General features: G+C 49.2%; 2 protein-coding genes across 4 annotated transcripts in view; both read left to right on the top strand.

The window, feature by feature from the left end:
* Positions 1 to 21,495, top strand: part of ZNF592 (zinc finger protein 592) — a 39,504-nt gene extending 18,009 nt beyond the window's left edge. The window contains exons 4-10 of one of the 3 annotated variants that reach the window (XM_082061295.1): positions 3,532 to 3,710; positions 8,039 to 8,215; positions 9,920 to 10,079; positions 12,726 to 13,004; positions 14,333 to 14,445; positions 17,768 to 17,903; positions 18,653 to 21,495. In XM_082061295.1, the coding sequence (XP_081917421.1) occupies positions 3,532 to 3,710; positions 8,039 to 8,215; positions 9,920 to 10,079; positions 12,726 to 13,004; positions 14,333 to 14,445; positions 17,768 to 17,903; positions 18,653 to 19,165 (1,557 nt within the window). In that variant the 3' untranslated portion in view covers positions 19,166 to 21,495. Of the gene's footprint in view, positions 1 to 3,531; positions 3,711 to 8,038; positions 8,216 to 9,919; positions 10,080 to 12,725; positions 13,005 to 14,332; positions 14,446 to 16,697; positions 17,942 to 18,652 lie in introns of those variants that run through there. The other 2 variants (XM_082061296.1, XM_082061297.1) reach the window with 2 other exon arrangements.
* NMB (neuromedin B) overlaps positions 1 to 21,570 on the top strand; it is a 64,399-nt gene that overhangs the window by 18,959 nt on the left and 23,870 nt on the right. The gene's annotated exons all lie outside the window — the stretch shown is intronic.

The following is a 21,570-nucleotide window of genomic DNA, read 5'->3' as shown; positions in this document are numbered from 1 at the left end:
AGCAGTTTCTGCCCTAAAACAGACAAGCGGACACTCCTCACCCCCCTGGGCAGGATTTTCTGGCCTCCTAAAAAAAGGATGAGCATAAAAACACTGGTTATAATTTTTTCCATCCGCTGAACCTTTTCCAGCTCTGCTGTGTTCTGTGGTCGATTTGATGGAGCGATACAGCCCGTTGTGTTGTCACCCCTTTGGTTCTTTGCGGTCAGCCCTTGTCCGTAACACTGAATTACCGGGTTATCATCACCGATCTTTGCCGTTTCGCTGCTCGTTTCCCTTTCCCAGATATTTTGAGGCTATTTTGAAGCGCCCAAACCCCAGCAGAACATCCCGGGGACCTTCAACCATCAAACACCAACCGCTTTTTCCATCCTTCTACTTACTTAACCTTCCTCTCTTCAACCACGGCGCCTTCAAATCCTTTAGCAAAGGGTGTCACAAAACTGTTTCAGCTCTTCGTTACCCCCACGGTTTTGATCCTCTGAAGCGCTCGGACGGGTTTGTGAGCCAAGAAGAGCGAAGCCGCGTTGGCTTTTCCCAAGTACAGCGGTAACGCTGCTTAAAGACGCCACTTTTCCTTATCCTTCCTGATTTATCCCTGTGGCTCATCACTCCTTGTTACCCTTTGCTCCCTCACTCCTTGTCTCTTCCACAAGACAACCTGAACTCGGAGCCTTGGGCTGGTGTTTTGTGCCCCCCCTGCAGAACCTTCCAGCTCCTCCACCCGCAATAAATTCATTTCGCCTTCTCCTCGCTCAGTCTTGCTTTTATTTTTATTTATTTTTATTATCGTGCGCGCACAATTTCTGGCCGGCACCCTCATCTTGCTACGCCTGAAGAAGATAACCACTAGATTTCACCCCCCTAAACGTTTTTGCTGTATTTCAGCTCATTTTTGGTCCGTGCTGAGCCTTTCACGTAGTGACGGGAGTCGCTGCTCCTCAGCTGTGGAGCCCATTAAATATCGGACGGTTTGTGCCTACGCGGCAGTGAAAATTCAAGCTTTTAGCACGTGCCGGTTGCCTTTGGGTACCACGTGCTGGGGAGGATGCTCAGCCCCAAACCACCTCTTTGCAGACTTAAAATCCAGACTAAATTGGCTTTGACAAGGCAGGATCTGGAGGGAAAATGTTTCTCGCCGAGCTAAAAGGGAAAAGGTGCTTTAAACTTGTGGTTTTGCTGAGTCCGCCTTAAATCCTAGGGCGGCATCAAAGTGAGAGGAGTCCTGTGTTAACAGCCCCAAGAAGTTAAATTTCCCATTGCAAATTGAAACCCGGTTAGAAAAAAAATACCATAAATCACAGTAAACTGCCCTGAACCTTAATTTGTTCTTGTAGCTCTTATTTGGAGGTTTGGGAGAGCTCTGGAGGATTTAAGGCCCCGCTTGGCTTCTCGCATTTCTGTTCCCCACTTTCCCATCCCCGTTTATCTGAATTGCATTTGGGTGCATTCATGGGTCCTACAATCAGTTTCTTCCACCTCTTTCCCAGGGAAACCTTTTCCCTGAACTTAAGTTGCAACACGTCTCAAATGACTTGTCCGAGGCTTTTGATGCGTTTGGCACTTTCTGCTGTTTCCTCCTTCAAAAGCCCAACTTCTATTCCCCCCCACACCCAAACGTGCCAAGCCGAGTGCTGTGACCGTCCCTCCAGGAGCCTGGACCGTCATGGAGCAACTTTGAGCGTCTCCCCCGACAGCCGCTCAGCGCGGAGCCTGCGCCTGGAGCTCCGGGGGCAGCGGCCGTGAGGCCTGTGCCCGCTCACGCAGCAGCCGTCCGGCTTCCCTCCTGAGAAACGTGCGCTCCGGGGTCTGTGCTCAGAGCTCCAGGGCCTGGGACCCGTATGCAGAGCAGACTTTCAGGCTTTTCCGTGTTTCTGGAAACAAATCTCAGGACGAGAACTGGAGGGAGCAGAGCAGCGGGAGGGCGGCTGGAGCTGGTACCCGCGCAGAGGCCCAGCCCGAGCGCAGGAAACCACGGACCTTTAGATCTCTAGAGGCCATTCGCGCACCATCCAGCCCAATAGCAACATTTCACCACTAGATCCTTCTGCTCCCCTTGGGCCTTTTGTCTCTGACTCCACACGGGCCTTTGTTTTGTTCGGCTGCAGTTGTTTCTGGTCCACGGCCTTGCAGGTGCTGTTTGATCTAAATAAATCCTTTCTCCTCAGTGAAGTGCGAAACAGGCCCCGTTTTGCAGAGGTCTGTGATGTCTCTGCATTAGCCTTGGGTCGTTGTTTTCCCAGTCAGCACAAAATAGGCCTTATCTTATATGTGTTCAGTGTAGTTTGTAGTTGCTTTTGGTAAATACAAGCAGGACTTTATAGCTTAAGATTTTAGCAAATCCAGCTTACCAAGTAACATGAATCAAAGAGTATATTAAAAATCATCCAACCTTCTATCTCTAAATAATCCATTACATTCAGTGTGCATCTGCTTAAGCTAAATGATTAATATTGAACTTGAATTGGGCTCATCCACTGACCTGTGAGCAGTGAAACCATCGCCACACAGCTCGTGTATTTAGTGGGGAGAGCTCAAAGTGGCTCATCCAGGCTGTCGCATTTATAGAATGAAGTGGTTGGATTTGCTTACACGCCAAATCAATGGTGCTTCTTGTGCAAAGCTGTATTGATAGTAAGTGTGGCCCTTCTAAGAGTGGGGTAGAACAACGTATTTTATAAAGGTTGCGGAAACAGGGAGAGAAAAGTGTTTGCGTCACTTGTAGTCATCGGGAAGCTCCTACACATGCTTTGCGGCCTTTGAAAGTTCAGATTTCATCTGGTCCAAGGAGGTTTCGCAGGAGCCACAGCTGGTTTTGGGGGTCGCTGCTGCACGTTGGGGCTGCGCTGCCTGCGGCGGGAACGCGGTAAAATGGAGTTCTTTCTGCTTTTTCGGGGGGCGATTTTGGTGCGGGGTGGGGGCTTGTTGAGCAAAGTGCTTTCCTCCTGAAGTGCCCTAATGCTGAAGTGAAAGCAGAGACCAAGCAAAAAACCTTCAGAGATAAGAGGTGAAAGATTTTGTTTTCCTTTCTTAGGGGAAATAAACCACAGAGGTTTAGGAATGGCTGCTGGCGTTGGGAATGGCTAATTGTGGAAGTTGTTGGGGGTTTTGGGGGAAAAGGTGGAAAGGAGACAAGCTGAGGTGCTTTGTAGAGTTAACACTAATCCTAGAGGAATGGAAATGGCCTCTGGTTGCGCCACAGGAGGTTCAGATTAGATATTAGGAACAATTTCTTCCCCAAAGGGCTGTGGGGCATTGGAACAGGCTGCCCAGGGCAGTGCTGGAGTCACCATCCCTGGAGGGGTTGAAAAGGCGTTTAGATGAGGTTCTTAGGGACATGGGTTAGTGCTTGAGTTGGGTTATGATTGGACTCGACAATCCTGAGGGTCTCTTCACTGCAATGTGATTCTATTCTATGAACGTGCAGGAGTCTTCCTAAAACCTGCAAGTTTTCTGGGCTGAACTGGGGGTTGAGGGGTGGGGAAAAGGCAAAAAAAGCATAAATAACGAATAAACCCTTTTTTCCATCAGACGTGCCAGGTGTGCCTGATGATGCTGCCCAACCAGTGCAGTTTCTGCGCTCACCAGCGGATCCACGCGCACAAGTCCCCGTACTGCTGCCCCGAGTGTGGCGCCGTCTGCCGCTCCGCGTACTTCCAGACGCACGTCAGGGAGAACTGCCTGCACTACTCACGCAAGGTCGGATTCAGGTTCGTGCGGCTCCGGAGAAACCAAAGAGGAACGGCTAAGTGGATTTCAGAGGTTTCTGAGAGTGGAAATTATTTCGGGGCAGGTTTCAGCTGGAAGGTGCTCGTGTTGACTTCAGGTTGCAGATGGGCATCTTGGTCTTGATATTTTCACAGAATGTGAGGGGTTGGAGGGGACCGGGAAAGCTCATCCAGTGCAATCCCCCCATGGAGCAGGAACACCCAGATGAGGTTACACAGGAAGGTGTCCAGGCGGGTTGGAATGTCTGCACAGGAGACTCCACAACCCCCCTGGGCAGCCTGGGCCAGGCTCTGCCACCCTCACCCCCAACAAGTTGCTTCTCAGATTTCAGTGGAACCTCCTGTGTTCCAGTTTGCACCCATTGCCCCTTGTCCTGTCACTGGTTGTCACCAGAAGAGCCTGGCTCCATCCTCCTGACACTCCCCCTTTCCATCTTGATCCCCAGGAATGAGTCCCCCCTCAGTGTCCTCTTGTCCAGCTCCAGAGCCCCAGCTCCCTCAGCCTTTCCTCACACGGGAGATGCTCCACTCCCTGCAGCATCTTGGTGGCTGCGCTGGACTCTCTCCAGCAGTTCCCTGTCCTGCTGGAACTGAGGGGCCACAGCTGGACACAAGATTCCAGGTGTGGTCTCCCCAGGGCAGAGCAGAGGGGCAGGAGAACCTCTCTGACCTACTGACCACCCCCTTCTAACCCACCCCAGGTCCCATTGGCTTCCTGGCCACAAGGGCCCAGTGCTGGCTCATGGTCACCCTGCTGTCCCCTGCATGTCCCTTTCCCCTACACTGCTTTTATTGTCAGCAAACAGATTGCAGATCTTAATCCTCTCATCTCTGTAAGGTCTGCGTCAGTTCTAACGGACTGAGGGATGTGTGCATTCACAAGGCCATACATTATTTTCTCTTGTGCCCCTACAAGTCTCCAAACAGTTCTCGTTAGATGAGACAGACCGAGGAAGGCTCCGAAGGTTGGATGGATGTATGTTCGTCATCTTTTTTCCAGCCAAATTGATTGCTTTAATCAAGGACGTCACTTTTCCCTGCAAACCTTTCCTCATTGGTGTGTCAAGGTCACCTTAGCCCCAGTACAGCTCTTAAGATGGTTTGCTCGGGAGATGAATGACAGACAGGGTGGCCCTTTAAGATGCCTTAAAGTTTTGTTTTTAGTTCGATTGCCATTAGATACTTTGAAATTTCAAATTAACAGGGCAATTTCTGCTCTTGAAGCTGTTCTGTTGAGATGTCTGCAATTTCAGGAAGCTCCGCTGTGCGGTTTGGTCTGAAATCCCACTTAGGTTTTCAAGGGCTTTTTCTTTCAGCCCTGAAGACAAGAGACGCATAACAAACTGATTCTGAATTTAATTATATACAGATAAGATTGGGTTTTTTTGATGTGGGATGTGATTTGAGGGGCACAGCCCACAACAAAGAATTAATTCCATTGCAAATGAAGTGGCTGCGATACTCAGGCTGTTTGAAAATGAGAGAAGGGGGAAAGCTGGAAAAATAAAACAAACATGTTTTCCCTGAGATGGAAAAATGGGAATGGAGTAGATGTCAAAAACTAACCACGGGTTTAGTGCAGTTCTTTGGACTTCACCGAGAGTTTGGTCCTGACTCTTAACTGGTATTTTTAAACACATTATTCATTGGAGAGGTATGACAGGAATATCTTCATGATGCCTTAATCCTTGTCAGCAACAGGAGCTTCCATCCATCTACCGGTGTCATTAGCAAATATCTGCTTTCTGTGCCAGAGACATTAATAAGATCCAAACCAAGAGCTCAAGAATGATACTTACGGATCTTTGAGGCTTCTCTAGAAGCTGAATTTCTTTAACTACTCTTCTAATTGGCATCTGCTCCGGCTCATCTGCGAAAAGCGAGTCCAGCAGACGGGTGAACGTCTGGCTGTGCCGTCCTTGTCCTGCCGATGTCATCGGCATCGCCGAAAACCAAAGAAATAAATCCGAGCTGCAGAACCATATCTAGATAATCCGTGGCATCTGCCCTGCGGCCACAGAGAGGCTTCTTTTCTTTCCCTTTTGTTACTTGCAGAGCTGAGAAGCCGAGGAGTTCTTTTAAATCCTTCCCAGGATCAGCTCGACTTTTGCCGCTTCTCACTATATCCCTGTTTTCCTTGAATTTCTGATGCGTAACTTTGGGTTTGGTTTTGTGAGCAGTCCTTATTCTGTGTCCTTTTCTGCTAATACCCCAATGCATTCAATGACGTTTGGAGTAAGGTTGTTTTATTTGAGTTTCATGGAATCACAGAATCGCAGGATGTCAGGGGTTGAAGGGCCCTGGAAAGCTCATCCAGTGCAATCCCCCCATGGAGCAGGAACACCCAGATGAGGTTACACAGGAAGGTGTCCAGGCGGGTTGGAATGTCTGCACAGAAGGAGACTCCACAACCCCCCTGGGCAGCCTGGGCCAGGCTCTGACACCCTCACCCCAAACAAGTTTCTTCTCAGATTTCAGTGGAACCTCCTGTGTTCCAGTTTGCACCCACTGCCCCTTGTCCTGTCCCTGGTTGTCACCATTTTCCGCTGAAAATGAGAAAGGTGTTCTGCGGGTAAAAATTAAAATCAACAAGCATGTTGTAAACGCTTCTTCCCAAGTGTAACCGAGCACGTTCCGGCTGTCCCGCTGCTGTTTTCCCGTTTTCCTGCTCTGGAGAGCTGAGGGGCTGGAAGGTGACGGCAAAGGAAACATTCCGAGGGTTATGTCAACATCTTGTAGCTTTATCTTCTCTCACAAGAGCTTTCCAGGACTGTGATGCTGCTCCTCCTTGCCCTGGGGCTGCCGAGAGGCTGCTCCAGCAAATGATTCCGCGGTGCCAGGGAGACCATAGCGGAATTCGAAATTTGCAGGAGTAGAGAGGACAAGCTTCTGACATCCTCCATCCACTTTGTTCTGCTAATTAGTTTACTTTATCAAAAGTCATCCTCCTGGCACTGGGATTCTTCATTAAAAGTGGCTGTTTAAACTTCCGTTTACTGTAAATCAAATTAACTCGTGATCATTTGACCCTGAATTACTACTTATTTCATCCCTAATTGTAAAAAATACTCACTGAACGTAACACAGAACCATCTCTATGCAGTTTGGGGGGTGTTTCTGGAAGGAGCCTGTTGGATATTCCTGGATATACCAGCCAGGTTTTACTGTCGGGATTAGCATTTGTTCTTCCATCTTTACCTGGGAATTTATTCCTCCATAATAACACTGTTCCCGGTGTTACTATAACAGAAAATCTCTCCCCGTCTCACGTGAACGAGGCTCGAAGGCAGAGCCGCCCGAACAGAATATTTTCTTTCTTCCCCAAAGACAACACCAGCTGTCACCAGCACTTCCCTCTCTCCCTTGCAGAAAACAGCATTTCTGTGTATATTTTGGGGGTTTGGCTCCTCGGGGTTGGCTTCTGCCGAGCCATCTTTTGAAGTGTAACTTCAAAGCGCGGGCTCGTTTCCTCAGCGCCGTCGGGAGGCCGGGTCGGAGGGAAGGATCATCCGACGGCTTCTTTGGTTTTGATACAGGCTTGGAGCTCTTCCAGCAGCTCCATAGCTGCGCTCCATCTGCCACGGCAGCGTCCGTGCCGCGGCACAAACCCTAATGAGCGCCGCAGGCAAAGGGCAAACCTCAGCAAGAAGGAAAACGGTGTTTCCAGGGCGGCTTAGCTGCGGGCTCACTGGAGGGGGAGATCCCTCGAGCATCTCGCATCCTCCTGGCTCCACATGCAACTTCTGCTGCTTTTTCTTTCTCCTCCCAGAGCATCCCCCCAGATCCCAGACAAGCGCTTTCCAGGCAACACCTGTGTCTTAATGACTTTAATGAGCTTAATCAGTTCCTTGGGTGATTCTGTTGCTGTTTTGAGTATCTTTGCTGTCACTGTTGTTATTTTCTAGGGCTTAGTGGAGTATGAGAAGCAATAGTAGAGGGTAACTGAAGATTTCCTGTTTGTTTTGTACTGGGGACCAACTGGCATTTCTGCTCCTTATTGCTACGCAGAGATCTCAACAAAAACTTCTACTTTAGTTCTTCACTTGTACCTGTGGTGGAATTGGCTTTCACAGATGGCATTTTGCTGAACCGCCTCTTCCTTTCTTCTTTCTGGGTTGTTTTAATCTTGGAAGGCTTCTTTTGTAGATCTTGTTTGCTCGGCGCTGCCATCTAGTTCTGGGATCTGCCCAGTTTGTGAATTCCTGTATTGTGTCCCCCCTTCACTCTTCCACATTGCTACTGAAGAGACTAAAGAGTTCCCACCTGGTGCTCACCTCTGTACCTCGGCCTCTTTCTTGCTGCGTCCCCAGGTGCATCCATTGTGGAGTCGTCTTCATGACCCTCGCCCTGCTCAAAGTCCACATCCACGAGAAGCACTGCGAAGTCTTCCACAAGTGTTCCTTCTGCCCCATGGCCTTCAAGTCGGCCGACAGCACCACGGCCCACATGAGCAGCCAGCACCCGGCAGAGCCTCACAAGACTACTCAGTAAGTACTGTGGCTTTTACTTTTCTTCTCATTTGCTGGGTAGCTGCAGGATTCCCCCTTTCCCTCACGATTTTCACAGAACCACAGAACGTCAGGGGTTGGAAGGGCCCTGGAAAGCTCATGCAGTGCAATCCCCCCATGGAGCAGGAACACCCAGATGAGGTTACACAGGAAGGTGTCCAGGCGGGTTGCAATGTCTGCACAGAAGGAGACTCCACAACCCCCCTGGGCAGCCTGGGCCAGGCTCTGACACCCTCACCCCCAACAAGTTTCTTCTCAGATTTCAGTGGAACCTCCTGTGTTCCACTTTGCACCCATTGCCCCTTGTCCTGTCCCTGGTTGTCACCAGAAGAGCCTGGCTCCATCCTCCTGACACTCCCCCTTTCCATCTTGATCCCCAGGAATGAGTCCCCCCTCAGTGTCCTCTTGTCCAGCTCCAGAGCCCCAGCTCCCTCAGCCTTTCCTCACACGGGAGATGCTCCACTCCCTCCAGCATCTTGGTGGCTGCGCTGGACTCTCTCCAGCAGTTCCCTGTCCTGCTGGAACTGAGGGGCCACAACTGGACACAAGATTCCAGGTGTGGTCTCCCCAGGGCAGAGCAGAGGGGCAGGAGAACCTCTCTGACCTACTGACCACCCCCTTCTAACCCACCCCAGGTCCCATTGGCTTCCTGGCCACAAGGGCCCAGTGCTGGCTCATGGTCACCCTGCTGTCCCCAGGACCCCCAGGTCCCTTTCCCCTACGCTGCTCTCTAATAGGTCATTCCCCAACTCATACTGGAACCTGGGGTTGTTCCTGCCCAGATTCAAGACTCTACACTTGCCCTTAAATTTCTCCCCGCCCAGCTCTCCAGCCTGTCCAGGTCTCTGATGACAGCACAGCTTCCAGTGTCAGCCACTCCTCCCAGCTTGGTGTCATCAGCAAACTTGCTGACAGTCACTCTATTCCCTTGCCCAAATCATTGATGAATATATTGAGTATATATTTTTTTCTGGTTTTGGTTTCTTTCCTCCTATGAGAAGATCTGTCTGCTGGGGGTCCATTCCGAGCCACAGCGTGCTCTGCTTGCTACGAACGTGGTTTCCTGGGTAGGAGGAGAAGAGTTTGGGCAGGGGAGAGCTCTGGAGATCATCCAGTCCAACCCACCTGCTAAAGCAGGGTCACCAGAGCAGAGCGCTAAAAAGCAGATCCCTAAAAGGTTCTTAATAGTCGCCTCTTTGTCCAGCAGTGCCCACCCTGGCACCTCTTGGCAGATGGTTCCAGGGCAACCGCAGCCTCTGGCACTTGCAGAGCGTTACTCCCAAAAATCACTAGAGAGGAACCTCTTGTTTTTTCCACCCTTCGCTTTCCCCTCCAAGGTTTGATCTAGTGCTGAAAATATGTGTGTTAAGGGAGGAATGGGGGAAAGGTGGGATGGAAACTAAAGATACTTTGAGTTTGCTCCCATCTGTCCGCGCTTAGCGACACGCACACGTAGGTAGTTAAGCGTATGCATAGAAGTAAACTTATTTTTAGAAAGCTGTGGTATGTCCCTGAGGCGTTTTGTTGTTCTTCCCGGTTGCGCCGGTGGTTCAGCTGTCCTTGGGTGCGTGTTGACAACACACGGAGAGCGCAGCCCTCCCGAAATTCCCGAGGTAACTTTTTCTGCTGTCTTCTTGAGGTAACCCAGAGAGACTGAGTTTCCCTTGTTTTGAATCATTCCAGGGTGATCTACAAATGCTCTTGCGAGACGGTCTTTAACAAGAAGAAGCTGCTCCAAGAGCACTTCGAGCAGAACACCAGCAAGTTGTTAGTAGGGGTGTTTAAGTGCCCGCAGTGTCAGCTGGTCTATATGCAGAAACAGCAGCTAATGCAGCACGTTAAGGTACGTAACTCCCGCCGCTTGTTGGTACGAGCTCCTCTTTTTGGAGCTCACAGTTTGCATCAGCTGCGTGAGGAAATGGGTTGAAGAAGTGGAAGGTTCTTGAGCAACACGTTAGTAGAAAAATGGATTACAGTGGTTTGCAGTATTATCTGGAAACATCAATAGAGTGTTTTGTATTAGTTGGTAGTAATGCAGGTGGTTACGCTCATCTATATGTAATTTTACATTACGACAAGGAGTAAATCTTTTTGATTTTCAGCTGTTCTATATTAAACCCAAGGGTCTGATTAAACCAGGGCGGGAGATTGATCTTTGACTGGGAAACATGAAGAAGTATTCTCAGCCCTCAGCAACAGCTCATATTGCAATCAGCACTGCAAAAATCGCTCTTTTAGACACATGAAAAGCCGGTTATTGTCCATTTGGTAGTGGTTTATAGCTGGATGCGTGTGAGGACTTGCAGGTCTGATTATCCCATCAATGTGCGAGCGCCGCACTTTCCTCTCAGTCAGTATGTTCTATGTACAACATCTAACAACTCTACCGTGGAAATCCTCTCGGAACGGTTCTTGGTGGTGTTCTAAAGCAAGAGCTTGCAAAGTCTTACTGCCCTTTAGCTTGCAAATCTGGAAATGCTGTGGTGTGGTAATGCATGAAAATGCGAAGCGCTCCTGTGAAGTTGATGATCGCTCATCTTGCTGTATTATAGCTTGGAAAATCGAGCTGAGATTAAGGCTGGGACCCTCAAATCGGAATTCAACCCCCATGCTCAAAGACAAGGCTTGAGTTGAGATACACAACTGGCTGCAGCTCATTTCCAGCTCCCAGGGAGCAGTTTGTGCCCCAGCGCCCTGGCATCTCCACTACAAAACTTCTGGATTTTGTGTATTTTGGCTGTATTGGGCTATCAACGGGTCTTTGAGATGGTAATTGAAGCAGATGTGCCAGGGTAGGAACTGCACTAATTTTTGCACTAATAATTGCACCTCTCTCATCTCTTATCAGATCCTGCTCCTTTCTGCAATATAGAGTTTATAGGAGGTGCTGTCTGATGTGCAAAATAAAGAAACCACATGCCTTCTCATCTTCCCATTGTTAAAGCGTAAGAGTAGGAGTTGGAAGGTCTGGTTCCTGTTATTGATTCTGCGGAGAAGTCGGTTCATTTTTCTCCGCTCCTTTTTTCCCCAGCTCCCCACGGTGTAAGCAGTGGAGAGCTGGAGTAACGCGTTCTGACGCGGTGTAAGCAGGGGAGAGCTGGAGTAACGCGTTCTGACGCGGTGTAAGCAGGGGAGAGCTGCAGTAACGCGTTCTGACGCGGTGTAAGCAGGGGAGAGCTGCAGTAACGCGTTCTGACGCGGTGTAAGCAGGGGAGAGCTGGAGTAACGCGTTCTGACGCGGTGTAAGCAGGGGAGAGCTGGAGTAACGCGTTCTGACGCGGTGTAAGCAGGGGAGAGCTGGAGTAACGCATTCTGACGCGGTGTAAGCAGGGGAGAGCTGCAGTAACGCGTTCTGACGCGGTGTAAGCAGGGGAGAGCTGGAGTAACGCGTTCTGACGCGGTGTAAGCAGGGGAGAGCTGCAGTAACGCGTTCTGACGCGGTGTAAGCAGGGGAGAGCTGCAGTAACGCGTTCTGACGTGGGCAGCGCACAGAAAACACGGCGTTTGTGTCGCCCTGGCAGCCAGTGATGCTGCGACGGAGCCGCGGACACCGGCCCATCAGGTGCAGAGCGCACGGGCCGCTCAGATGGGACCTCGTGTTTTCGAGCTTGGTTGGTGTGTAACCCACAGAAAGGCTTCCCAAGGCCCGGGGCCTTCGTGTGTTGAGACTTTACCCGTTATTAATTATTGCGCACAATTAAACCTCTAAATTATCCTTTTGTGTGCATGCACTGGTGGTGTCCCTAGGGGAGTTTCTTGAGGTTTCTTTGGTATGTTGCTGTTTTGCTTGCTTTTGCTTTCCCACAGCTCTTAGTTTATGGATTATTTTCCTTATGTTCAATTTTCTTTGTTAAAATAACTTTTTGGGGGAGACTTTGGATTTTAGCCTGTTGAACAACCAAAGAGCCTGGAGACATATTCCTTATAAGGCTGGTTTCTGGCTTTATGCTCACTGGTATTTGTCAGGAGCCAAGTTTTGAACTCAGAAAATGTAAATAGCAATAGACGGTGTGGAATTGAAGAACGTAGAGTTGGAGAAGCCAAGAGGTTGTCTCTTGCCGTCCCTTGAGCAAAGGTGAAGTAGCTTTGGAGCCCCTGAGATAACAGCGATCATTTCATTCAGAGCTCACCAAACTCTGTGTTTTTAGAGCTTGGGCTCTTGAAATCATGACAATTAACATTTCTCTCCCATGACATCTTCCCCGTTGAACCAGAGCTCTCAGAGCTCCTCCAAAATGTTAAACAGGCAGCACCAAGGAGCTGCTATTGTCGTGCAGGAAACATAAATAGAAGCTTCATGTTTCTTGGGGAAAGCGCATCAAGGGGAAATGGGAAAACCTGCGGGGGCAAGACATCAGCTCATTGTTTTGAGGGGTGGGGGGCTTGAAGTATGTATTTAAATAATAGATGTTAGTAATTGATAAATAAAGCTGTATCATATGAATTACATGTAAATATTATGTGTGATTCTATTATTATTGTTATCCAGGGTGTTCACGGAGTCCCCCAAAATCCTGAGGAGCTCTCCAATTTCCGCCAGAAATCTGAGAAGGCGTCAAGGAACCAGGTTCATACCCCACCAAAGGAGCTGTCGGTTGCCAACGGGACTTCCCACCCCCCTGTGCCGAGGAAGGACATGAGGGTGGAAGGACACAACCCCGAATCCAAGTCCAGATTGAGAAGAACTGGTTGGATTTGCAAGGAATGTTCCCAGTGGATCCCCGATCGGGAAACCTACGTGTCCCACATGAAGAGAAACCACGGAAGGGTAAGGTCTCGGGTGAAACTCTTTGACTGGGTAACAAGTTAGTTTTAGCGAAAGAGTCGGATAATCATTAATATTTGGGGCAAAAAGAAGATGAGAATCTGATCACCAGCTCACTGAGGAGTGAGCTCAGGGCCTGAACAAAACCAAAATGATGTAGCCTGTTATAAGCACATGTTCTATCCTTGCTCGTATGCTCTAAACCTGTGCACCTCATCCTCTTTGCTGTTCCTTCTTGCACTGCGTCTCATCTCGGGCTTCCTCTTCGGCTCATCGGGTAAGTGGATGGAAAGTCATGTCTTTCCAGTTGCCAGTTCAACAGTCTGATCTCAACTACCTGCACTCAAAGTTACAGAAGGACATACGGTTCCTTGACTGATGTTTTATTGTTTGGTAGATACCACTGCATCTAACTAGGGAAGAGTGAAAGACTCATGCGGTGCACAGAGCGACCGATCTAAGAACTGTACATCTCAATTCTGTTGCTTTGCATTGCGTTGACCTACTTCTGTCAAGCGAATCCTTGCTCGCTGGCAGAACATAGGCCAAGGTGATGCGCGCAGCCAGATTTCTTAGTCCTTTGGCATCAGGACTTCTTGTTTGATACACTGAGTCGCCCTTCTCGAGTCCCATGGGCAGAGGCTGTGGAAATCTGGATCGTGGTCTTTGATTCCTTCCAGCTTGATTGGGCAGTGCTGGATTGTCCCACTCGCTAAGTATCGAGAGAAGATGGGGGCAGGGATAGGGGAATGCTGGATTTTCCCATTCGAGTTCTATAGAAGCAGGAAATGTGCCAAATAAGTAAGTTCAGTACATATATGTATTCATTAAACAAATCCCAGAGGATTTTAAATGGAATGCATAGAGGTTATACGAAGGGCGGCAGGAAAAGGAGGAGGCTGGTTATGGGGCAGAGCTGCGTAGGGGGACGTGGATGTCGGACGTGGATGACAAGTGGGACTGTGTGATGCTTTTTAACATCTCACCCTTTTATTGTGCTGAATTATGAGGAGAGAAACAAGTAGTTTGGCTTGTACTTCACACCGGGGTGAATTAATTCTGCAGAGGGGCCTGTGGGGAAATGAACCCACAGGTCAAGCAGCTAATGCAATTCCTATTAAAAACAAACCAAAAAAAATCATATACTTTAACTAGTCCTGGTTTTTGTAAGACCAGTGCTGATATTAGCCAAATGTTGGGTTGAGTCTAAGTGGGACCTCAAAATTCTCAGTGGGTTTTTCTGCACCTGAGAGGTGAGGTTGAGATGAAGAGCATGGGAACGTTAGAATCCATCTCCCTGTTATTAAAGGATCTTTGTGTTCTCCTGCCAGTCTATGAAGAGATATCCCTGTCGACAGTGCGAACGCTCGTTTAACGCCTCCAACAGCCTGCGCAGACACATCCGCAATAATCACGACACAGCAAAGAAAGTTTATACTTGCTGGTACGTACCAAACACCACTTTGTTTTCAAGGACAGGCTAATCCTTCAATTTTGGAAGTGCTTTGTAATAGATCCTGTCTGCTCCTGTCCACTCCAGGCTGTAAGTTACTGAGGGAGAATGAGATGTTAAACATGAGAGACCTGGTGGCTACAATAAGTCCTTGCTTTTGACTTTGGAAGCTTAGGGGAAGGTTTGATTTGAGATCCACAGGTGCAAATGAGATTTAGATCACGCACCCTTGTGGAACAGCCAGTAGAATATTGGGCCAATCTTTGCTGCTTTGTGGTTGGTGTAGTGATGCATCACTCTTGTAGCTTCCCCATGAAAAGATGGTACAAAAGGTGACCGTGCAGACTTGTTTCCCACCTCATTCTGAGACAGAATTACAGCACATTTGTGTTGGAAGTTTGTAGGGCTGTATGTTGGGGGATATCTTTTCGCTTAACTCAAATTTTGGTTTAATGCAAGTGTTTCTGAGGAGTATGCTCTCACTTCACTGCACTTAAGTTACTAAAAGCCTGTCCTGAAGAGTGCAACCCTCGTGTACTTTACTTCTTTGCACTGCCATATGAGCCACAATAGCTTTTAGTAAATGGATAAAGTATTGGCATCACCACTGGGGCATGACAGGAATGCATTCCTGACGCATTTTTTGGCCAGGGTGTCTAAACTTTCAATTTCTTGTATCCGAGCTCTGCTGTGGAACCTCTAGAGAGGATGAAATGTTGACTCCCAGGATGCTTCATTCTGTTTTAAGTTGGTGGGTGTTGGTCTTTGGAGTTACATGCAGGTGATTTGTATAAATCTATTCTCTCTGAACCAGTTGTTTTCAAAGTGGAGCGTATCAGAATCAAAATGAACACAAGGCCTCGCTGGGAAGAGCGATTTCTATAGAAATACCCAAGGACTCACCAGCTTGTGCAGGCCCCAGGGTCCAGTTTATCTATGATTTTTTAGAACACACAGTTGTGGATCCGCAGCTTCACCCAGAGGTCTATGGTTGATGGTTACAGCAGAGAAGACCCTGCTAGAAATTCAGGTGAATTAGGGTTGTGTTCAGTTCTCAAGCTTGCAGTTGCTCCTTCTCGAAATCTGTTGATGAAGTCTTAATTGGGCAGCAGTTACGCCCTCTTTAATCACTCCTGAAATCACAGGGCTCTTCTTCCTTGAAATACTTGTCCCAGCGTCTCCAACAGCTGCTTTGGATCCAAGGTCTTCTCTCTGATCTCTGTTTGTCCAGACATTTAAAAAATCTCCATGACTGTTGCTCGCAAATCACAGAATCACAGAATGGACTGGGTTGGAAAAGCCCTCAGAGATCATCCAGTCCAACCCTTGGTCCAACTCCAGTCCATTGACCAGATCATGGCACTAAGTGCCGTGTCCAATCTCAGTTTAAAACCCTCCAGGGCCGGTGAGTCCAGCACCTCCCTGGGCAGCCATTCCAATCCTGACCACTCTCTCTGCACAGAATTGCTTTCTAACCTCCAGCCTCAATTTCCCCTGGCAGAGTTGAAGCCCATGGCCCCTTGTCCTATTGCTGATGCCTGGGAGAAGAGCCCAATCCCCACCTGGCTAGAACTGCCCTTCAGGTAGTTCTAGAGAGTGATGAGCTCAGCTCTAAGCCCTTCTTCTCCTCCCATCCCTCTGAACATCTCAGCTCCTTTCTGCGCTCGTCACATCTCCGCTGCTCCTTTTCTTTTACCTCAGTTGCTGGTCTCTTTTTTTCATCCCACCAGGCAGTTTGTATCAGTCTCACCTGTTATTTCTTTCAGAGGTTTTGACGCTTTAACTCTGTCTCACCCTCTTCTCCTGGATTTCCAAGTGAGGCAGGAGGAAAATCTGCCATTTTTCTGACAACTGAGTATTTTTGTGACTCCAGGACACTGTCTTGTAGGTGACCTCCCTCTGGCTTCTACCATTTCAAGCTGTGATTGCCCCTTCTCTGCCTTCTGCTAAATGTGTAGGGAGAGAGCAGGATGATGGACTTGCTTGAACACCCCCTGCCAAGCTTCTCACTGAAGAAATTCAGGTTAGGAAAGCGTCTTCGCCTGCTCACATGAAAAGAATTCTAAATTAGGACAAATTGCAAAATAGTCTCATGTTTTGTGTGTTTTCTTTCATAATTCATTGTGATGAGGACTCGCTTTTATTTCCCAAGCCTTAAGTACAAACTGCCTGGCACGCCTGATTTTCAACATGTTTATTTTTGATAAATACCACTTAATAACCTCTCATCTTTCCTCCACAAGGAAGAAAAATTCCATCACGATTAAATATTGATGCATCATCTAAGAGGTTCCTGTTCAAAACCAGAAGTATTCAATGAGCACATCTACATTTTTACATCATTACCGACTGTTGCTTAATTTCCATCTCGTTACTGGAAGATCAATAGGAATCTTCTTCCCTCCTTTCAAACCGAGTCTTTGTTGCCCAGAGACGCTTTGACTCCTCTCGGATGCTTTTCATCCCACATTTCAGCTGCCATTTGTGTGTCTCAGAGAAGCCTCATCGCTGGGGTCGACACGGAGCTGCTGGACCGTCCCATGTCACCCAAAGGCAATTTTGGGTTTCCACGTTGCTCACAGAGACCTCTGTGTACCTCACCGTGCCGCACGCGGGGGGTTACGGCTCCGCAAGACCTGGCATTTATTTCCAGTAGACGTCGGTCATCGGGAGAGAAGGTTGACAGCTGGCACGTCCCCTTCTTGTCTTTTGAGACATGGACCGTGCTCTCTGGCAATTCTTGAGTCCTACCTAGTTTGACCGTGAATAATTACATATAAATGATACGTTTGTGAGGGCCTCTGCATAGATTATTGTTATTAAAGTTGGAAGGTCAGCAGTTTAGTAAGGATTTTGAGTCTGTTATGATACACGTGGCCTCATGCTGCAGGCTCCTCGGTGTTGGATGAGCCATGGGGCCCATCTCCGTGTAGGTCTCTCATCCAAGAGTCATTTTCCCCCCGTGCTTTTCCCATCGTGATTATTTATCTTGTGCTTGCGTAGCATGTGTTACAGCAGGCCTGATCTCCTCTAGGCCCTGTATTTATTAAAACTGAGCGCTGTACTACAATAAGACATGCCTTGCTTTCATTCTTATTCATCCATAATCTCTGAACGGTTCTAGATTTCTCTCAGGGGTAATATTTTACTATTAAAATGATGATTTGCTGCATATTTTGGTCATCTAACAGTACATCACTCACCAGCGTCTGTCCCCAGTGACACCCGTTGGTTTGGCACGTAACAAATTGTTGTTTGGATGGAAATGAACAGCTGGGCTTTAACAATTCCTTTTCCTTTTTGTATTTCCCAGGTACTGCACAGATGAACATCAGACGTTTCCTCAGCCGTTCATGCTGGAGAATCACATCAGCCTCATGCACGGCATCAAAAACCCAGACTTATCCCAGATGGCCAAAGCAAAAGTTCCAGAGAGAGACACAGCAGAAGTAACTGATATATTTTCATTGCAAAATAACCGTACCTGGCAAGTAGCTGTTCCCTGGGGGTGTCACGTCGAGCCCTGGCAGATCCTTCCCCTCCTCTCAGCTCCATCCACGTTGCTTCTCTCTGGCAGCGTTAGGGCCAGAACCAAAAGTGCAGCTGAAGCTGCAGCAGCACCAGGGCAACGTCTTTTGCATTTTTCAAGACATTCTTGAACGTGTAGCCCCGTATTTTACCGGCCTTTTCTCAGTCTGCTTAGTAACCAGGTCTAACGTAGGTTTGGTTTTACCCTTGTTTTGCTGCCACTCAGTTCATGAGCCTGGTACAGTTTTCCTGTTTCTCCCGTGTTTTTTTCTGCTAGTTACCAAAGATTTCTGTTTTAAAATACTTATTAGACCCATTACATACAAGAACCACATTCCTCCTAAGTAGCACATTTTTCAGCAAACATAACTGTTCGGCTGCTTTTGAGTTGGTTTGGAAGGTTGGCTGATTGCGCTTCATCGCTCCATTTACTTAAAAAATAGATGTGAGGTTTTGTTATCACCACAGTTTATCATTCAGCTGTACCCTGGCGCTGAGGGATCGCAGCCCAGACTGACTCCCCCGTTTATGCCGTAAGGGAACCTGGAGTCTCTTTGTGTAGTTTGTGTCAACAAACCAACGTGTATTCACCCTTAGGGTGTGGAATTTAGCACTCATTCTTCCACGGGCTCAAATGATAAAGTAACTTTTGAATCTTGTTTTTTTTAAGGCAAAATCTCCAAAGAAGACGGCAGCGGACGAGCTGGGTCAGGCACAGACTGTTGCGGGTTCGGACGCGCCGCCGGCCAAAAAACTGAAAGCGCACTGGAAATGCGCGAAATGCGGCTTTGCCACCGACGTAAGCGCCGAGTTTCAGGAACACATCCCGCGGCACAAGACAGACAGCTCCACCTACCAGTGCTTGTTCTGCGGCTTGTGCTACACCTCACACATCTCCCTCAACAGACACCTCTTCATCGTCCATAAAGTAAAAGATGAGGAGGAGGAGGAGGAGGAGGATGAAGAGGAGGAGGAAGACGAAAGGCAGAAGTTACAAAGGGAGAGGGGTGAGAACGGACACAAGGGGTACAATGGCGAGACGAACACTACGGCGGAAGAAGAAAACCCGAAATGCAAAGAGTGCAAAAGTGACTCAGCTCTTTGTGAGCACAGTCAGACGTGCGGCGTGGAGGGGCCCAACAGCACCTCGCAGAACAATCATTCGAAGTCTCTTAAGACTTAAAAACAAAAAAGAACCCCTTTTGGTTGGTCGGGGGGGTTTTGTTGGGGGGTTTTTACTCAAAAGACGGGGTGGGGATGGGGTGAATCTTTGAAATATTCTGTTGATTTCTTGGGGTGGACACAGCTTTCCGTTAACTTCTATTTGTAAGGGAAATTTAAAAAAGGAAAAAACAAAACAAAACCAAGCAAACCCTGCCATTGCATCCTAAGCGCTAACTCTCTGCCAGCCCAGAGAGGTGAAAAGGGAAAGCAGGGCGAGAATCCTCGCTGGAGCTCGTGCAGCTCCTGAGGATCGAGGAGCACTTTCTGCAGCTGCCGGTCCCTTCAGACGAGCTCTGTTCCTCCGCGCGCCGCCTCAGCCCTGCCCGGGGCCCGGCCTCGCCTTCCCCGTCTCGCTTTCTTTCTCCTATTTATGGCTTTCCTCTCTTCCCATCCTGTCTTTGTTTTATTCATTTTCACTTGTGACACCGTCTCAGCAAAACTCGCTTGTCGGGACCGTGCTGGCCCATCCGGGGGCTCCTGCGTGACACGGGATGGGTTCGAGCTGTGAGCTGTGCTCATTTTTGTTTAATTGCCCAAATAACCACCCTGTATTCCAAAAGGCAATTTAATGAAATATCCTGGACCTGAATCATCCTGAGAGAGAATTTTGTAGCCCCCGTCCTCTCGGGTGAGCAGAGCTCAAAGCCACGTGTCGCGTGTCAGTGGGGTTGTGCTGCTGGACGCTGTCCCGGGGTGGGCACCATCCCTGGAAGGGGAAAACATCTCCCATCCCATCCGTGGTGCTGGCTGGAGCCAAACCATCCCTGACCGTGTCAGCCGGTGTCAGAGCTCACCAGCGGGCGGGTATTGAGCTGCTGTGGTGAGGAGGGGAGCGCAGCCGCCGAGAGGATGGGGGGAGCTGCCATCCTGCAGCACCATGAGGGCTGGAGTTCCATCACCACGGCTGGCGTCTGGTGGGAGCTCTGGCATTTGTTCCGTCGAGAGCTCCGGTGTCCATCACAAGGGCATTTGGTTGGGACCTCTGGTGTCTCTCAGGAGCTCTGGTGTCCATCACAAGAGCATTTGTTCCATCAGGAGCTCCACTATCTGTCAGGAGCTCTGGTGTCCATCACAAGGGTGTTTGGTCAGGAGCCTTGGTGTCCATTGCAAGCTCTGGTGTTGATCGCGAGGGTGTTTAGTTGGGAGCCCTGATCTCTCAGGAGCTCTGGTGCCCATCATGACGGCATTTGGTCAGGAACTCTGGTCTCTTGGGAGCTCTGGTCTCTCAGGAGCTCATGTCCATCACAAGCTCTGGTGTCCATCGGGAGCTCTGGTCTCTCAGGAGCTCTGGTGTCCATCGCCAGCTCTGGTGTCCATCACGAGGCTGTTTGTTCCGTTGGGAGCTCCGGTGTCTGTCGGGAGCTCTGGTGTCCATCACAAGGGCATTTGGTCAGGAGCTCTGGTGTCCATCACAAGCTCTGGTGTCCATCACAAGCTCTGGTGTCTCAGGAGCTTATGTCCATCACAAGCTCTGGTGTCCATCACACGCTCTAGTGTCTCAGGAGCTCATGTCCATCACAAGCTCTGGTGTCTCAGGAGCTCTGGTGTCCATGACAAGCTCTGGTGTCTCCGGAGCTCATGTCCATCACAAGCTCTGGTGTCCATGACAAGCTCTGGTGTCTCCAGAGCTCATGTCCATCACAAGCTCTGGTGTCCATGACAAGCTCTGGTGTCTCCGGAGCTCATGTCCATCACACGTTCTGGTGTCCATCACAAGCTCTGGTGTCCATCGCACGCTCTGGTGTCCATCGCACGCTCTGGTGTCCATCACAAGCTCTGGTGTCCATCGCACGCTCTGGTGTCCATCACACGCTCTGGTGTCCATCGCACGCTCTGGCGTTGGTTCCATCAGTTCTCCTCCTGCGCGGCTCAGCGTGACTCCTGCCCTGGGAGCCGTTTCTTTCCGTGTGGTCATATTGACTCTTTCCTCACTCGCTCCCCCGTCTCACACCCGCTTCGTGTAATATAATTATCTCCTCCGCCATTATTTTTATTACGTTGAGCCAGAACCCTGCTCGTTATTGTTTACTATGACGATGTTTAACTAATTTAAGAACTATTTATCTTGTCGCATTCGGCCCGCTCACCTCCTCGACGTGTTTTGATACGAACACTTTGGACTCTTTGTACTTTTGATACCTGTGGGCGGCCCAGGCCCGCCCGAGCGCGCAGGGCGGGCCGCAGGGGCCGCTCCCGAGCCGTCACGTCTCTATTTACCCCGCAGCGGCGTCTGTGCCTTTGCTCTGATGTTTACTTCGAAGTATCGCCAATAAACGCATCCAAGGTGCCGGCCTGGGCCTCGTTCTTCCCTCGGGCCGCCATGGCCGCCGCCCTCGCGGGGGTGCGGGCGGAAGCGGCGGTGAC

Source organism: Streptopelia decaocto, assembly GCF_964273445.1.
Source record: "Streptopelia decaocto genome assembly, chromosome: 9".
In the NCBI taxonomy this organism is placed as follows: Eukaryota; Metazoa; Chordata; class Aves; order Columbiformes; family Columbidae; genus Streptopelia; species Streptopelia decaocto.
This window is presented reverse-complemented; position numbering and strand designations above follow the sequence as displayed.